This window comes from Phoenix dactylifera, chromosome 5 (genome assembly GCF_051530095.1).
Source record: "Phoenix dactylifera cultivar Ajwa chromosome 5, Ajwa_hap1_PhDact_Kaust_v1.1, whole genome shotgun sequence".
In the NCBI taxonomy this organism is placed as follows: Eukaryota; Viridiplantae; Streptophyta; class Magnoliopsida; order Arecales; family Arecaceae; genus Phoenix; species Phoenix dactylifera.
Window position 1 is genome coordinate 28,528,797 of NC_143194.1, and position 16,500 is coordinate 28,545,296.

Consider the following 16,500-nt stretch of genomic DNA (forward strand, 5'->3'; position numbering starts at 1 on the left):
ACACTCCCCTCATTAAGCCTGGTTAATTTTAATCACTCTAATACCATTTGCAACAATTCTGATTTAGGATTAGCGAAAATGTATTATCTAAGTTTCTTGGTCATATATATATATCTCCAGATCTACTCAGCACATAACCAATAAGGGACTAAACACCTGCTTGTATGGGTCCTCCCAACTTCTCTCTCCATTAATCTTGTTATTATACTTATTTCTCATGATCCAAGTATTTCAACTTAAATTTAATGATATTTCTAAATGAAAATTTACTATGTTTATGATATTTAAAATAGACGTATCCATCAGATTATATAACCACAATGGGATGTAGTGGAGTTGCTATATCTTTTTACTCTATGCGGCGGTTGTTATCTTAAAACCTCATTAGGAGTAGCAAATTAAAGATCCGCCTTCTTATCTTAATGTTTAAGAAAATTTCAACATACAATTTTAAGTTCAAATTATGTCCACGTCTTACCATTTCTACACTCAAACTTGTTTTTAACCAACATAGTAATAGATAATTGTTGCGAAATAACACCCTTATGTGTTGATAGGTAATTTATAGCTGGCACGAAATATTGCTTGTATCTCGAGGTCCCGTAGATGAGCAAATTCATGTACCACTTCACTGGTATGCCTTTTTTTTTTTCCTTTCACCCTATAAAGAATTCCAGAATGATGAAATGTAAAAAAGTTGCAACATATCAATATTTAAGAAAGTACTCATATGTAATATAAGTTACTTGCAAAAAATTTTGTGCATGAAAAATATATACAAAACTGTAAAGATCATGGAAGAAACTCCTTAAATAGCGATATAATTATTAATTAAAATTAAAATCCGAAACTGTGAAAACCGGCAAAACTTGGCTCAACTCCATCAAATCACCAGTCCCCTGGAAAAGGTTCCATAACACCTGATGAAAGTCTTTTTTGTTTTTTGTTAGATAAGCGGCAGTGATCAAACAGTATACTTACGTGGCAAGATCCAAATATACCTCACAACTTTTATAGCTGGTTGCGCTTGGCCTCACGCAGGCTTATCCTTGTCGGTTGCGTGTTGTTCAAGCAGCCAGCGAAAGGAGGGAAAATTCTCTCTCTTTTAAAGCACCAGGGCAGCCAATCCAACGTAGACCCCTGGTGGTGGTTCCAGTAACGGAAATGGGGGAGGAGACGGAAGAGGAGGAGTTATATCGCTCGCAGGTGGCGTCGATTCCGCCGCAGCGCGGGGCTCCTCCGATGGCTTCCCGGCTTCAGTACCCCACGCCTCACCCCCATTTCTTTCTCGGATCCAACGACGACCAGCTCGAGCGCGCTCAGTCCCGCGCCGCCCGCTCCGCCGCCATCCGCCTGAAATCCTCCGCCCTCCACCCCCCTCCGCCGTTCTCCTCCTCCGACCGCCCCGGCTTCTTCGACACGGAGCAGATCATGGAGCTCTACCACAACTGCCTCCGGCTCGCCAGCGAGAACGTGGGTCTTGCCCGGCCACAAACCCTCGAACCCTCGAACCCTCGAACCCTTCGTTTCTTTTTCTTTCTTGATTCGTGGCCGTTGTTCAAACCCTAGTTCTTTCTCTGGATTCTTTGCAGAAGATAAACCAGAAGAACACATGGGAGCTGGGCCTCATAGATCATCTCAGTGAGATCATCCGAGTCGAGGCCCAAGATGATAATGAGACAAATTTTCAAAAGGTTTCCTTGTCTTTTCGTTTCTTTCTTTTTTTATGTTCTACCGACTACCGGTTGCTTCAAACTGATAATGATCCTTCCCATCTTCTGATGAAGGCTAGCTGCACTTTGGAGGCCGGGGTGAAGATATACTCGTTGAGGGTTGATTCAGTGCATTCCGAGGCTTATAAGGTGCTCGGAGGGATCAATCGGGCAAGTCAAGAAGATGACAACGGTTAGTGGGATTTTCTTCTGTGGTGGTTTTCCGGAAGCAAAGATGACCTTTTCCATTTATGTTCTTGACATGGGTTTCTTTCCGAGCGTTTCTTTGGTAGTTCTATTCAAGTCTTGTCAAGATTCTAAGTATTGATAGTATTTCTTTAGTAGTTTGATTGGAGCACCATCGAACTTTCAAGCTAAATTTAATATCGGTGCTTCACATGAATTCTATCAAGCTTATTGGCATGAAAGGTAATTAAAAAAATCAGTTCTCTGGTATGAATGGCAAGCAATTAAGATCGATGCTCTTAAGTTTGGCACGCACGGTTACAATCTAGGGTGAGATTTGATGCTACTACTGCTCTACCAGAATATTGATAAATCACAACATATCTACTGCGTTGTGGTTTAGCCTCTATGTGAGATTTGATGCTACTACTGCTCTACCAGAATATTGATAAATCACAACATATCTACTGCATTGTGGTTTAGCCTCTGTGCTTTGGCAACCGAGGCCTCGAGGCTTCTCCATTTTACGAGAGGAATTAGTGAAGTTTGGTGCTTTGAGGTTTAATCTGATTTAACGCAACGTTTTTAGATATGTCCCAAGACCTTTTGTTTTGGGAGGAAGTAAATTAAAGAGATTGAGGATTCAGAGTTTACTCAGATATGGGTGGTAGTTTTAGATGCATCCCTTTTCAGTTATCATGCAGCGGTTCATATAAAATGTTAATCTTGGTCTTATTAATTGCATTATGCTGTGTCTTGGGGTTCCTAGCCTACTTGAAGTTATTGAATATGACACTCAGGAAATGGTATAGATAAATTTTCTATCCAGGGAATTAGTATCCTGAATGAAGGCAGACTGCAAATTATAAAAAATTCAGTAGTACACATTCTAGTTAATGCACTTCCATATTTTGTATCTTTCATTTGATTTGTGGAAAGCTAGCTGTTTTCCCATACCCAAGCTATTGCCAATTAGGAAATTGAGTACTCGAACTAAGGCAGAATAACAGGAGAATCAAACTACTCCCTCTCCTTTTTCTTTGCACAATGCATTTCATATCTTTGTTTAAGAGCATGGCTAGAGTCAGATATCTACATTGGGAAGTGCTTCTTGAGTGAGTCCATATTCACTTCTTTTCATGCCTGAAAGAATGGAAGAAAGAAGCTGCTTTTTTTCTTCACACATGCACACAACAAAAGCTGCTTCCATTAGACATTTCCATAGCTCAAGATTCTATTGGGCTATTCGTCCAACCCATGGCTACAAATTTATCTAGCCACAAAATCAGGGGTCAGATTGTTTGTGCCGGAAAAGCTCTCAATACTTGGTCAGGCCACCATGAACTATTGGAGATAGATTAAAAATACAGCGGCTGGGGGCTGCACTGGCACTATTGCATTCTATTTTGGAGCGTTTCCCTGAATCCGGTCCGAAGGATGATGCTATACCTGTTACGGTAACTGTCGCTGGTTTGACTAGTATGATTTGGTTATTCTTCCTTCGCTTTTGAAGATTCCTGGTTGAAAGGTACATGAGTGAAACATCTTGGTGATTGCTCAACTGCTTCCTTTTCCCCATACTTTGGCTTGGCTTATACACCTTCGATGCCATCTTGTCTTTCTACTTTGTTCTTTGGATGCTTTCACGGGTACTATTGAGTTGGTGGGGCGACCAGCGATTACCTTTGACATTTTATATCACAATTATTACATTCCAAATAAGTTTTGAGAAACTCAGTTTTTTGGTGTTTCAATGGTCTCAGATTTATTTTTCAAGTTTCTGTAAAAATAATAACAAAAATCTTAAAAATAAAATTAAGTAAAATTATATAAATAAAGAAGATCGGCCAATAATTCTAATTAGTCATATTGTTAAAAATATTGGTTTAGTTGATGATTTTGAATTTATTTTTTTGGTGCATTCATGCCGAGATAACATTTCTATTGGTTGACTGGATTTTCTCTTCCTTTCTTTTCATTTTGTCATGGAGTAATGTGGGAAGACCTGACTTGAACCTTTTGCAAAGACTGGCAGACCTGCCTTTTGTTTCAGATATGAGTTTTGGAGTCCCTTGTTGACAATTCGGACAAGAAGTAAACAAAGGGATGTTTTGGAGGTTGTTCAGCAAATGATTAAAAAAGAGGCCTGTAGTGCCCTAGACGGCCTCCTCTCATTTCCAGATTTCAAAAAGCCAGGTCTTCAAAATGGATTGATCACAAAACCAAGATTTTAGGGAGGCTGCCTGTGAGTATGCACAAAATTTTAGAAGGTGAAGGGGTTGTCAGACGGTTGTCATGAGATTATGTAGGGGGCTACTTCTATCAGAAATGAAGGGGTCCCAAAAATGTGGGAAAATAGTAAACAGGAAAAAAAGTAAATTTTATTTTTTAGTCTGGAATTGGTCAATTCCGTGATATTAATTAACCGTAGAATTATTATTCAAACACTTGCACAGGAAAAACTTTATTTTTTAAGTTTCTTTCGGAATAATTTCATATAATACTCCATGGGATTTTAATGCATCTTTTTACCTCAAAGTTATCTCTGCATCTACCACGTTGGCCATTGAAGAGGCCTGCATTTCCTTTTTGATCCATAAAGACTTGATAATATTATCTTTGCATGACTCTGCAACCCTTTTTGTGGGAATGTAATCAATGATTTTTGATGTTAGTATCTTGCTTGACAAGGTGTATATTGTGTCGTATCATGGCAGAAAATTTAACAGAGCGCAACGTTATCAGGACTGAACAAGAGGGGCATATTTCTAAAGACTTAGATAAGAAGGTCAATATATATGTTCTATTTTGATTTTGTATATCCATGTTGTGTCTTTGTCTTGCAGTATTTAGTTTGTGCAGGTGTCACCTTTGTCAACATTGGAATCTTCATACGAGGCTCTTAATGTAAAGAAGTTTGGTGGTAATATCACATGCCATGTCAATTTCTCCAGGAATTTATTTATTGGTTTTTAATAATAAATTTTCATTTATGTCGCATGTATATTCTAGTGGCATTTACTGTGGATCCTCTATATCATCAAACATCTGCTCAGTTTGATGAAGGTGGGGCCAAAGGTCTCCTACTGAACAACCTTGGAGTGTATGGTAGCTGTCGTATACATTTTGCTTCATCTGAAGCACCGGAAATGAGTATAATGTTTACAGCGCAGACTGAAAATTCTGAACTGATTGACCTTTCATTTGCTAAAGGTATATATACCACTCTCAGAATTTGATTATAGTATTATAATGCAAACTTTTTTATTGTCAAATTTGCTGTTGATTTTTTTCTGTGTTAATGTTCTTTGTGCAGAATTTGTTGAGCAAATGATGGTCCACATGCCTGCAAAACATGACATTTCACCAACTCTGAGAGAAATTGTGAATCAGTTTGATCAACATAATGGCAGGCCATCAGATGTATGTTCTGTAGGACAAAGGGCAGTGTTGGAAGATGTAGTGGACAATTTCCAAATAGATTTGGAAAGCAATGCATTTGAGAATAATGGTCCATGGAGCTTTGAGTATGATGATCACACAAGTGTTATTGATGACACCTGCATCAGTACAGATCAGAATTGTAGTAGTGATCAAGAGGTATAACTTATGCACCACATGTTGAAATTGTTGCCTTATGATCAATGACATGTATGCTTATTGCAGGAAAATAGTGATCATACATTCCAGGAATGTGATATTGATGAAAAACTTGGGAATCTAGCTGATTTGTTGCCTCTAGGCTTAGGATTTTCTTCGAAACATAATGCCTGGGCGGGTCCTGATCATTGGAAGTATCAGAAAACCAAAGGTAAATTTATATGCTGATATTTCATTCTCACTGGTCCTGATATTACATGCGTATTTTGGTTATGTGAGGTTGAAATTATTTCAGGTCAGGAACAGAAGGTTTCAACTAATAATTCAGAACTGGCAACAAAAAGGTCAAAAAACTCTAAGAAATGTGATTCCAATATTAGTTTTGCAAATTATGTGGAGGACAAGATTCCAGATATCTTTTATCCTCCCAAAAATCCAAGGTTGATTTCTCTGCCAGGGAGTAGGGTTGCCTGCAATATCATGCTTCCAGAAGACCGCCACTACAAACCTGAGAATCTTGTTAGATTATTTATTTGTCCCAATGTTTTGGTAAGACTAATTAGTTCACAATTTTGTAACGATTTATTACTGATACTTCATAAGGGCAATTATGATGACGAAATGTTTTTTTTTTTTTTGCTTTTTAGTGCCTTGGAAAGAAAAGGAGAAAACCCTTTGGTAAGATATGGTTTTCTTTTTAATATCCTTTTTACTTCTCTTCTCTCTGGTTTTGATTGTAGAGTGTAGACTCTCTATATGCAAAAAATTTCCACAATGGAGTTTATCTTGGTTTACTGTAGGATCCTAGGTTCTTATCATGCAAATCATGTTTGTTGGTATTCCATGTTTTAGTGTCATCAGTTTCTTTCCCTGCTATTAAATTTTTAACTGCATACTATCATTCTCATTGATTTGCATACATGGTTGGAAATGTTTATCAACTGATGTACAAGAATTGCCTAAACACTTTAGCCTTTATGTAGCAGTGAATTCTGCAATATTTTTGTCTCTTTTCTGTCTCTAATTCTCATTCTTTCTTTCTGCTAATTGTTACTCACATATTATTCATTAAAAAAAAATGGAATCTATTTTGAAGCAAATGGTTGTAAACAAGGTTCGCCGGACCGACCGTACCGGCGTACCGGTGAGCACCGGCACCGGCACCGGTACCGAACCGGAGCCGCGTGCGGGACCGCGCGCGCGGACATAAAAAAAAACAAAAAAAAAAACAGCGCGCCCGCTGGCGCGCGCGGACGTGTCAATGCCACTCTGTGGCATTACATGGCCCACGCGGGCTGCTAGCTCGCGTGGGCACGGTGCCTCGCGCGGGGAACCGCTCGCGGGCGCGCGTTCTCCGCTCGCGCGTCCGCGCGCGATTCCCAAAAGAAAAAAATCACCGCGTCCGCGTGGACGCGTCAAATGCTACAGAGTGGCATTTAATGCCACTCTATGGTATTAAATGGTCCACGTGGGCTGCCAGCCCGCGTGGGCACGGTGCCCCGCGTGGGGAACCGCGCGTGAGCGCGATTCCCTGCTGGGGAATCGCGAGCGGGCGTGGTTCCTGCGCAGGGAATCGCGCGCGTTCTCCGCTCGCGCATCTGCGCGCGATTCTCAAAAAAAAAAAATCACTGCGTCCGCGCGGACGCGTTAAATGCCACTGAGTGGCTTTAAATACCACTTTATGGCATTAAGAGGCCCACGCGGGCTCCAGCCGCGTGGGCGCTCTTCCTCGCGTGCGGGGCGCGCTGCCCCGCACACGGGCGCTCTTCCTCGCGTGCCCACGCGCGGGGAAAATGTGCTTGGACCGGTGCGAACCGGGCCGGTTCGCACCGGTACAAGTACGGAACCAATCGATTCCGACCCAGTTGGGATCGGAACCGTTTTTATACGCTGTACCGTACCGGTGTCCGTCTGCAGCATACCTTGGTTGTAAATTATATAATCAGACTTAAGGTTGATGCAGGCGTAGCATTGCCATCATCTCTTGGTTTTCGTGGCATGGATGTAATACAGTGACAATGGAGTACAAAACGAACATGGATGATTATAAGTTTAGGAGTAAGTGCTCAAACATTGCAAACTGCACATGGCAATAACCTAATACACATGCAGGCTGAAATCCTGGAAACATCACACTTATGTAAATACATGGAACTGGTGTAGGTGCCTGCACTAAAATGTGCCTGCACTAAAATGCTATGTTTAATGTATTTACCCTTAGGAGAACCATAATGGGTACAGAGGTGATAGGGCAAAAGTTGCATAAATGTAAGAACTCTTGGTGGAAGCAACCTCTAAAATGAACATGATGATACTCAATTAACCATAAGTTTGCACTAGCAAATAAAAGCATGGAGGCAAAAGCTGTCATGGGTATGCTAGGATACTAGGAGATTTCATGTTGACTGCTGTACATAGCTTGCCTTGAAGAAGAGCATTCTTCCCAGTCATCTAATGTAGATGCCAATAAGATAAGTAACAACTTATTGCCAACCAAATGCTGTAACTAAAACTAATCTTGATTTAATGGATTAAATATGAAATGCTCAACGTTTGGAATTCACCATGTCATGCCAAAATAATACTGAATCAGGTGGAGACAGAGGACATTTGATCAAGTTGGACATCATTTAAGAGTGGATTTAGACAAGAGACAATGCAATATTCTAAAAGCTTGCCAGAACCATTACCAGATCCATCAACCTCCTCCAAACAGTATGGAGTCCGTTTTGTGAGTACTAGACATGTCTTAGTATTAGTCATATGTTCCTAGATTGCAACTGAATGGTCCTTACAGCTGACACTAAGTCTGAACTAGTCAGTTAGGTCTCAACTTTGGCCTTGGTTGAATGGCCTGCAAAAGTGGAATAGCATTGTCATTAGTCGGCCAAGGTTGGCTTGGGAATACCATCTATTTCATAAATAGCATGTCTCCATATTTTTTGTGGGATAGCCTAGTTATTGATTGCCGAAAACTGCCTTTTGGTTAGTTCATACTTATAGAGTGGTTAATGCTCTATTCGACTGGTTAGCAAATGGTTGTTCCCTAGGAATTTTCATCACCTTGAGGCTAGATTGAGTAGTAATAGATTGAGTAGTAATAGATTGGTACCACCCATTCTTTGCTGCTGCTACTGCCATGCTAAGTTTTCAATGAAACTTGACATTTGAAATTATATTGATAAAGTGTGGTAAGAATAGTAGCACCAAGGTCTGCTAAACCAGTACCAGAACTGTTCAGCACCAGAACTCATACTAGTTGGCGATTAGTTCGGTACGATACTCTAAACTATGCTGTTCTGGGGTGTACAGAAAAAGGGGAGAGGGAGAGGGAGGAAAGGAGGGGGAGGCTCCTCTTGATGGCTTTTTCGAATCTCCACCATGTTGTCCTCCCTCCGCTGTAGGCCTTCCTCCGCATCCACCGCCACTTTGTACCCACTTTGATGGATCTCTGCCCACTTGCTCGGCCTTAGTGGCATGGCACCTGATGCTTGAAAAAGAGAGATATAGAAGAGAAGAACACTGGATGAAGAACTGGAGGGCCGAGAGCTAATTACTAACCCTAGTGGAGAGGGAGAGAAGAGGGGGGGGGGGGGGGGGGGGGAGAAAGAAGGAGGGATGCTTACCGGTGACGACTAGGTCGAAGAGAGGGGAGCCAATAGCATTCGGCGGCAGAGCGAACGATAGAGCCTCGAAGTCTCTTGAACCATCAAACGAGGGGGTGGGGGCAGTTGAACCTCGAAGATTCTTGAACCATCGAATGAGAGTGCCTCGGGAAGTGAGGATTTTATAAACGAGCACTTGAACCATCTTGGGCTGACGTCGGTATAGTTCTGTACGGGCCGAACCGTCCGGTTCGGGTTGGTTCAGTGATAACTGATCAGCAACAATATCAAATTTTATGTAGCAGTAATTGAAAATATGCTAGGTTTATGTGGTTTTCCACCATAACTTATTGCCAGACTGATGGTCCATTGTCATTATATTGGTTCATTTTTTTGTGGGTATACTCGTCCTTGCTTGCAACAAATATTTTTTGGACTACGTGTATCAGAATTTTCATGAACTGCTCAGTTTTTTTTTTTTATTTCAAGACCATTTTGTGTTTCTACATCTTATAAATATGTTGTAATTTAAGAACTAGTTCTTTTACCCTTTCAACGGAATTAATTATCGATCATCCTTGCTTACATTCACCTCAAATTCGTGAGGATAATTCATTTATTATCACAATCTGTTCTTTTGTTAGATGTTTCAAGACAAGAAAACCACTCTTTCAATCCAATGCCATCTTGGGACTGTGAAAGTATGACAAATGATCGGTCTAATGACAGGCATGTCTATAGTGATGAAGATGATCCTGATACTCTTGTTTGCCAACCTCGTCAGGTTTGCTTGCTTACTTGTATGCTTCTTGTTGAAATTTTAGCTACTTCTATCTTCTATTGGAGATGACATATTTTGCATCAAACAATTGAAATGGTGAATATCATTGGCTAACCTTGGAAAGATGATTCATGGGAAAAAAACCTGTCTCTACATGAATGGGGAACATGCATCTTCATAACTTGCACGATGCACATGATTTTTCTTAATTTCTTGTTTGGTGAGTTGCTTAGGACTAAGATATACTTACATGTATTTACATTTGGTTTTGTTGGATTGTTTGTTGCATGTGAAGCAACCATTGTTCTGCGTACATCTTAAATTGTTGGTCTGGTTGACTAATATAGTAACTTCAAACAAAAAAGGAATTTGCATTTGTGAAAAGTTGACTTATCTGGAAAGATACCACCCCCCCCAATTTTGCTAGGAAATAGATGAGTGGGCATGCCATTATTGGACCCTACTTTTCTGCTCTCCATAATTTGATAGGGTGTTGCCGCTATAATTGATATTTAGATCTCTGCTCTTGATTTGGCTGATGAGTAAATCCCCTGATTGCCAAATGCCTTTTTTGATACCCTTTGATATATTGATACCAGGTAGGATCTACCTTATTGGCCGACATGAGAACATGGAAGCATCGATAATCTCATATCCTCCCTTATTGGATTAGGGCATGCCCTCCCCAAGTGTCCTTCGTTTGAAATAACCTAAAAGAGTAGAGAAGAAAGTAGAAACAAAAGACTAATGCAATATCTGTGCTATGATTAAGCATGAACTGCAGCAGCAATAGTTGACCTGTTTGGTCGATGAATGAGGAAGAAGAGGATCTCGCTTCTTCCTTCCTCAAATTAATCCCTTGAATAGATAACTAGTTAATTTGGGTAAGATAAAATATGAAGTTTATTTAAATGCATACTGTGAATGAGCATGCATTTATAGAAAAAAAGAAACAAAGATCTAAAAGTGAAGAAAAAAAAAAGAGAACAATGGACACTTTTTTGATGAAAGGAAGCTACAGTAAATTGGTGCTACCACATATATCTTTGCTCCATTAGGAACTTAAAACAAAAGTCTTAGAAGTTGGCGTTTCATTAGACATGCCAACCTTGACTTGGATTAGAATACTAAGCCTTTGTCTATTTTTTTTTGGATATTTTTTTTTAATTTTTGTACAGTGGGAGGGGGTTGCTATTTTATAGGTGCTGGCGGGTTGTCAGACTTTGTTCACTTCAGATATGGGACTTAGAAATATAGTATACTATGTAAAGGTAGTTTTTTTGATTTATAAGAAAGCTTAGTAAGGTCGGTAACTATGGTACGTCGTATCAGTCCGAATTATGTGGTACAGGGCGTACCGTACTAGTTCGGTAGTGGTATCCGGTACGGATGACGTGTTGACACTCGATACGTCAAAAAAATTTTGCACCATACTGTACCGACACTGTGCTAATGTGTCACCGGTACGGGGTCTGGTATTGAGACGGTGAACTTTGTCGGTAACCCGGTATAAACCTAATCCAGTATAAACCAGCCGACATGAGAACATGGATGCACCAATAATCTCATAACCCTGTATAAACCAATCTAAATCTATCTGTAGCATTCCTTATTCAAGATTTGCTTCAGCAAAATACCCCTGCATCCCATCATAATTATGGATTCTATGTTATTTTTGGTAAATCAGCGAGTAAACTCTCATACATACTTAAAACTGAGTTTTGTAAAGCTTGAACTCCTGACATCTCAAAGTGCATACCGGTAATCGATGAGAAAAGAAAAGGATTAATTGATGTATTGGAATGATGGAGAAAATAAAAGAGAATTGGAGTACAAAATCAATATAATTTTATGGTTTAAGTGTAAGCAATATAGTCTCAGTGGAAATGGAAATGAAACCAAGGTCTTAATGAAAATTGATGGTTGAGTGGTACTACCATGTGATTGGTCTTGTTATCTTGAATTTATTATACAATAGAATGAACTGATAGACATATATTTTTTTGTGTTCATCTTACTGAATTAAATCTGTATGGATATGTTAGAAAGGTGCTTTTTAAGTGTTTTTGTGATTGAGACATGCCTTGGAAACTTGTGGGAAAAATTCATAAAATGCTGGATATACATGTAATATAGGTTCCTTGAAACTTTGTTGCTACAAAAAATTGGAGACAAAAAATGATATATGAATAGGAGAGAAGGAAGGATGGTAATAATGTGGAAATCGTATTCCGAAAGAAATTTCTTTATTGAGTCTATTAAACTAAAAGAAAATGCCGAACTTTAAACCTCTCAAATATCCTTGTCCAGATCAACTATCAAATATGTGGTTGGCTATCTCTAAAATAAAGCAATCAAAGCTCTCATATAAATTTAATAAAGTCATTGATTCTAGGTCTTTAAGGAACTCCATAATCTAAGCCATTGGTCTAGAGCTAATCCATAATATGTAATAATCGACTACCCCCCAGAAAAAGAAAAACAAAAATGGACTCAGAAACTGATTATTCATGTCAATCCTGCATCAGTGGAAGAACCATGATCTCCAGGCAATATGACAACCTTAGAGCAAGGGCCATATCTTCCTCATGCAAACTCTAAGTTTGATGATCTATTCTTTTTTTATTGGATAGAAGGGCCTGTATGCAACGGCCTACACTACCCCCAAATACCCTCAACCCCCACAAGCCCTAGTGAAGGCAGGATTCAATCCCAGGCCAGTCGGTCCAATTGCCAAGGATTTTTTTTACCAACTTGATAGGCTGGCATCTTTGATTTTTGAAATCTTATTCAATGTACCTTCTTTATTCTAATAAATACTAGGCTAATTCTAAAACAAGAAATAGTGCTTTCTTTGGGAATCAATCTTTTCTTGAAGCTTCTCTGTAAGAACATTGCGACCTCCTTGCCTGGACTGCAATTTCAACAATTTGTCATCTTGTAGAAATCTTATTTGACATATTTTCCAACAGTACATGGTTTATTCTCAAAAATTTTCTACGTGAAACAATCTTTATAACTGTAGTCATCCAAGGATGGAATGCAACCCAGGATGCTGGCCTACATTGTAGCCAATTTGCATCTTGAATGTGGCCAATAAATAGATCCCAAGCAAACAAGAATGCTGAGATGATTACATGTTGAGTTTAGAAACGACAAAGTAAAGAATCATTATATTATAAAAGCTGTAAAAGCTGTTGGAGTTGCACTACTTAAACTACTTAAAGACAATGTGACATAATTTTTAGAGATGGAATCCAAACATGCAATGAAGATTTTAGAAAGCCCTAGAAAGGACAGAATCTAAAGGTGGACAGGACCTATGTGAACCTCAGAGATTCATAGGGATTACTATTTACTAGACATGAACAGTAGATAAACTAACTCTATAGCTAGAACAAGGTTGATGGCTATGGATGGATATTGGTATTATTTTTCATTCCTAAGCTAATAGATCTAATCATCATTTGAGTTCATGCATTTTATAAAACTGGATTTATATCTACGATGTAACATAATAAGTAAAAGAACTTTTATTTTGTATCAGTCATTTTCAATATAATTTATATTATCATGTGACATGTGTGCCCCTTTGCTACGATTTTTAAGAATGCCTTTTTGCTGTTTCACATAGCTCTACTTGATTTTCACTTCTAAGGTCTTTTTTTCAATGGAAACTTCAAACATCTTATGAACAAATTATACTCATCAGACATGTGACTTGTTTAATCAGATATTAGTGTAATTAAAGCTAACAATATAGTGAATATTAAAATAAAAAATAGCGCATAGGATTTGTTTCTATATATTATGTCTGATAATGTATTTGGCTCTTTTATTATTTATATATTTTACAATTTTCTCGTTCGAGTAGAATATTTGAATTTACCATGCTGAATATAAAATTAAAGAAACCATGAAGCCTTATGTTATGCTTATTCATGCAATACTTTTATCTTCTGCTTTATATATTGAACCATGAGGCCATGAGCTTTAGTGCTTGAAGTTCTTAAGTAGCAATATTGCTTGGGTTTATCACAATTTCCGGCTTTCATTTCCTCGTCAGAGAAAGATAAGACTTTAGGTGCCTTCATGAGATTGATCATGGTGTCCAGCATTTCGGCCTCAACCTCTTTGGAAACATGAACCTTATTCAATATGAAGCTAATAGTAATCAGTAAAAGTATCATCTTTATTTTAACCAGTTTTTCTTTTTCTTTTTGAATAAATATTAGGTAAATAAAGTTGACATTCAATATGACAAGGTTGCAAAACAAGTTGATGTACAATTACTAAAGGAAGAAATATGGAATCAGATGCAAAACTCAATAGAGAAGTCTGAAACGGTGAGCCTACTATATTTTTTCCAATTACATGGAAATGCCAATTTCTTTATTTTATATTTTTCCATCAATTTAAATGAGTGGAAAATGTGTTCTGTAGTTTCAATTCATATTGTATGGAACATTACTATCTAATACATCTTGTTCTTCTACTGATTACATAACGTTCTAGAACGGGCTTAGCAATAATACCTGAATTACGGTTTTTTTTCTCATGCAAACAGACTGGAACTACAGAAATAAGATTGTTGCATAATCTTTGATGTCTTCAATTCATTTTGAAAAAATATATGATAAACAAAGATGAAGATATAATGCAGTCATTTAGTTAAACTCAACTATCATTTGTAGAAACATTTACTTGCAACAAGAACAGAACCATAATATGGCATGAGGTAAAACATGGTTTAAGCTTTTCATTTTCTTAATGGATGTTTATTTAGACAACTAATGAGGAAGATTGTGGGGATTGAAACCTCTGCCCAATTTGTATAAGAAAGAGTGGTGCAAGCTCATTATTTAGCCTTTCTCTCGGCTGAGACTATGCCTCAGCATAGGATAGCATGAAAACTAGGTTGTTGTAGCTATGTGCTTGGGTTACGTCCACCTTGCTGTAGGTGTGTATACTCCATGCACCTAGTTAGGTGAATACAAGCCTTTACAAAGCTAGTTAGGGCCACAAGTTGGATCCATTTCCTTATGATTTTAGAACTAACACTGAATTCAATTCGATCACCTTCATTGTAATTCATGTTTTAGATGTTGGACTATTAGAAGTTCCATACCAGATTGTTTGATACAAGTTTAGTCACTCTTGCACATATGCCTTTGGTGTCTCCACATTAAAGCAAGGGTACAACTTATATTCATCCGCAGTGATTATTGATCTTTCACTGTCTGTTACCGAAAAAGAAAGTGGACTGTTAGCTATATATTAAGGCTGCAACTGCAAAACTTCATATCGACAATCTCTTGGTCCATCATTGACAGGGAAGACGAATTTGAATCGACTATACTGAATCTTCCATCGCCTTCTAAAGCATACATGAAACATGTGCATGTATTGACATGATAATGGAAGATGTTTATCATAGTTACCATATACAACTATGTTTTGCCATCTTTTCTCCAGGCAAGATTGATTTCTTGATGACAATTGATCAATCAGGTAGTGTTCTGGTTCTTTGTTGGATCTTTTATAACGATAATGATTGTGCCAGATAAGGTTTAAAAGTTATTCTGCGATGTAATCAAATTGAATCATAAAGCTTAAAATAGTAAATCATTTCATCCAAATTAAATTGTAAGTTCAGTCCAGATATCATATGATTCTCGTAATAATGTTGTATTAGAACCGTTTCATCTTTTAAACCTTTAAGAAATATTTTCAGTAAGAAGCCTTACCGTGATTGTAATGCTCCAAATGGATAAATATTCCTGTAATGTTACTATTAATTTGTTGGTGGAAGTCAATGCATTCTTTTTTGATTCCAGAAACTTTAAATTGATCTTTTCTGTAACAAAAGCAAATGGCTAAAATACTTCTAATAAACCCTTTTTTGGGTAAGAGAAAATGGGAAGACACCCGTTATATTCTCAGGAATACACAACCTGTAGCATTCAATTGAATTTGGTGTATCAGTCTAATCATGTCCTTGACCTGAAATCATTTGCTATGAGTAAATTCCAAATCATACCATTCCAAATCATGTCCTTGACCTGAAATCATTTGCTATGAGTAAATTCTTTCATCATCATCATTTTACTGCAAAGAGTATTGGTTATTGAATATTTATCTTCATCTACAGGAATGTGAGGCTATAGTTTCCTTCAGACAAATCTTGCAGCAGTTTCCGCATGACAGCCCCGCCGCTCCACCTAATAAAATATCCCCACATCTGGTTTTCATTTGCCTCTTGCATTTGGCTAATGAGCACTGCCTAAACATCCAAGATCGAACTAGCCTGGATGAGCTTGACATAAAAATTCCCCTTTCCGCACTTGTGTAAGTAATGTTCATATTGTCATATAAAATATTTATCTGGAGCAGCTCGAAAGTCACAACGCCAGGCCGCTACCTTGTTGATTGTGGAGCTGTCAAATCCCATGTGTATTGCACAATTTTTTCCCCCGCTCTGTATACAGAAGATATAGTATCACTAACTTGTTATCATGTTTGTTTTCTTCCTTGCTCAAATGCAACGACCATATGGTTGGTTACTGAAATTCTATTTTGTTTGCTGGCATCCAGGATATCAACCTAAAATTGATCA

General features: G+C 38.2%; 1 protein-coding gene across 3 annotated transcripts; it reads left to right on the plus strand.

Moving 5' to 3' along the window:
• The first annotated feature begins 1,042 nt into the window (after positions 1 to 1,042).
• Positions 1,043 to 16,453, plus strand: LOC103704339 (condensin complex subunit 2-like). 3 transcript variants are annotated; one of them, XM_008787585.5, is made up of 13 exons: positions 1,043 to 1,473; positions 1,593 to 1,694; positions 1,788 to 1,905; positions 4,616 to 4,686; positions 4,761 to 4,821; positions 4,911 to 5,111; positions 5,215 to 5,498; positions 5,565 to 5,709; positions 5,794 to 6,047; positions 6,146 to 6,176; positions 9,748 to 9,887; positions 14,120 to 14,230; positions 16,036 to 16,453. In XM_008787585.5, exons 1-13 carry the CDS (start codon positions 1,165 to 1,167, stop codon positions 16,234 to 16,236), a joined length of 2,028 nt encoding a protein of 675 aa, XP_008785807.3. In that variant the 5' UTR covers positions 1,043 to 1,164; the 3' UTR covers positions 16,237 to 16,453. The 3 variants fall into 3 exon arrangements, with proteins under 3 accessions (XP_008785807.3, XP_008785809.3, XP_088578265.2); XM_008787587.5 differs by lacking the exon at positions 14,120 to 14,230 and having other exon boundaries at positions 1,052 to 1,473; XM_088722139.2 differs by lacking the exons at positions 5,794 to 6,047; positions 6,146 to 6,176 and having other exon boundaries at positions 1,052 to 1,473.
• Positions 16,454 to 16,500: the final 47 nt, after the last annotated feature.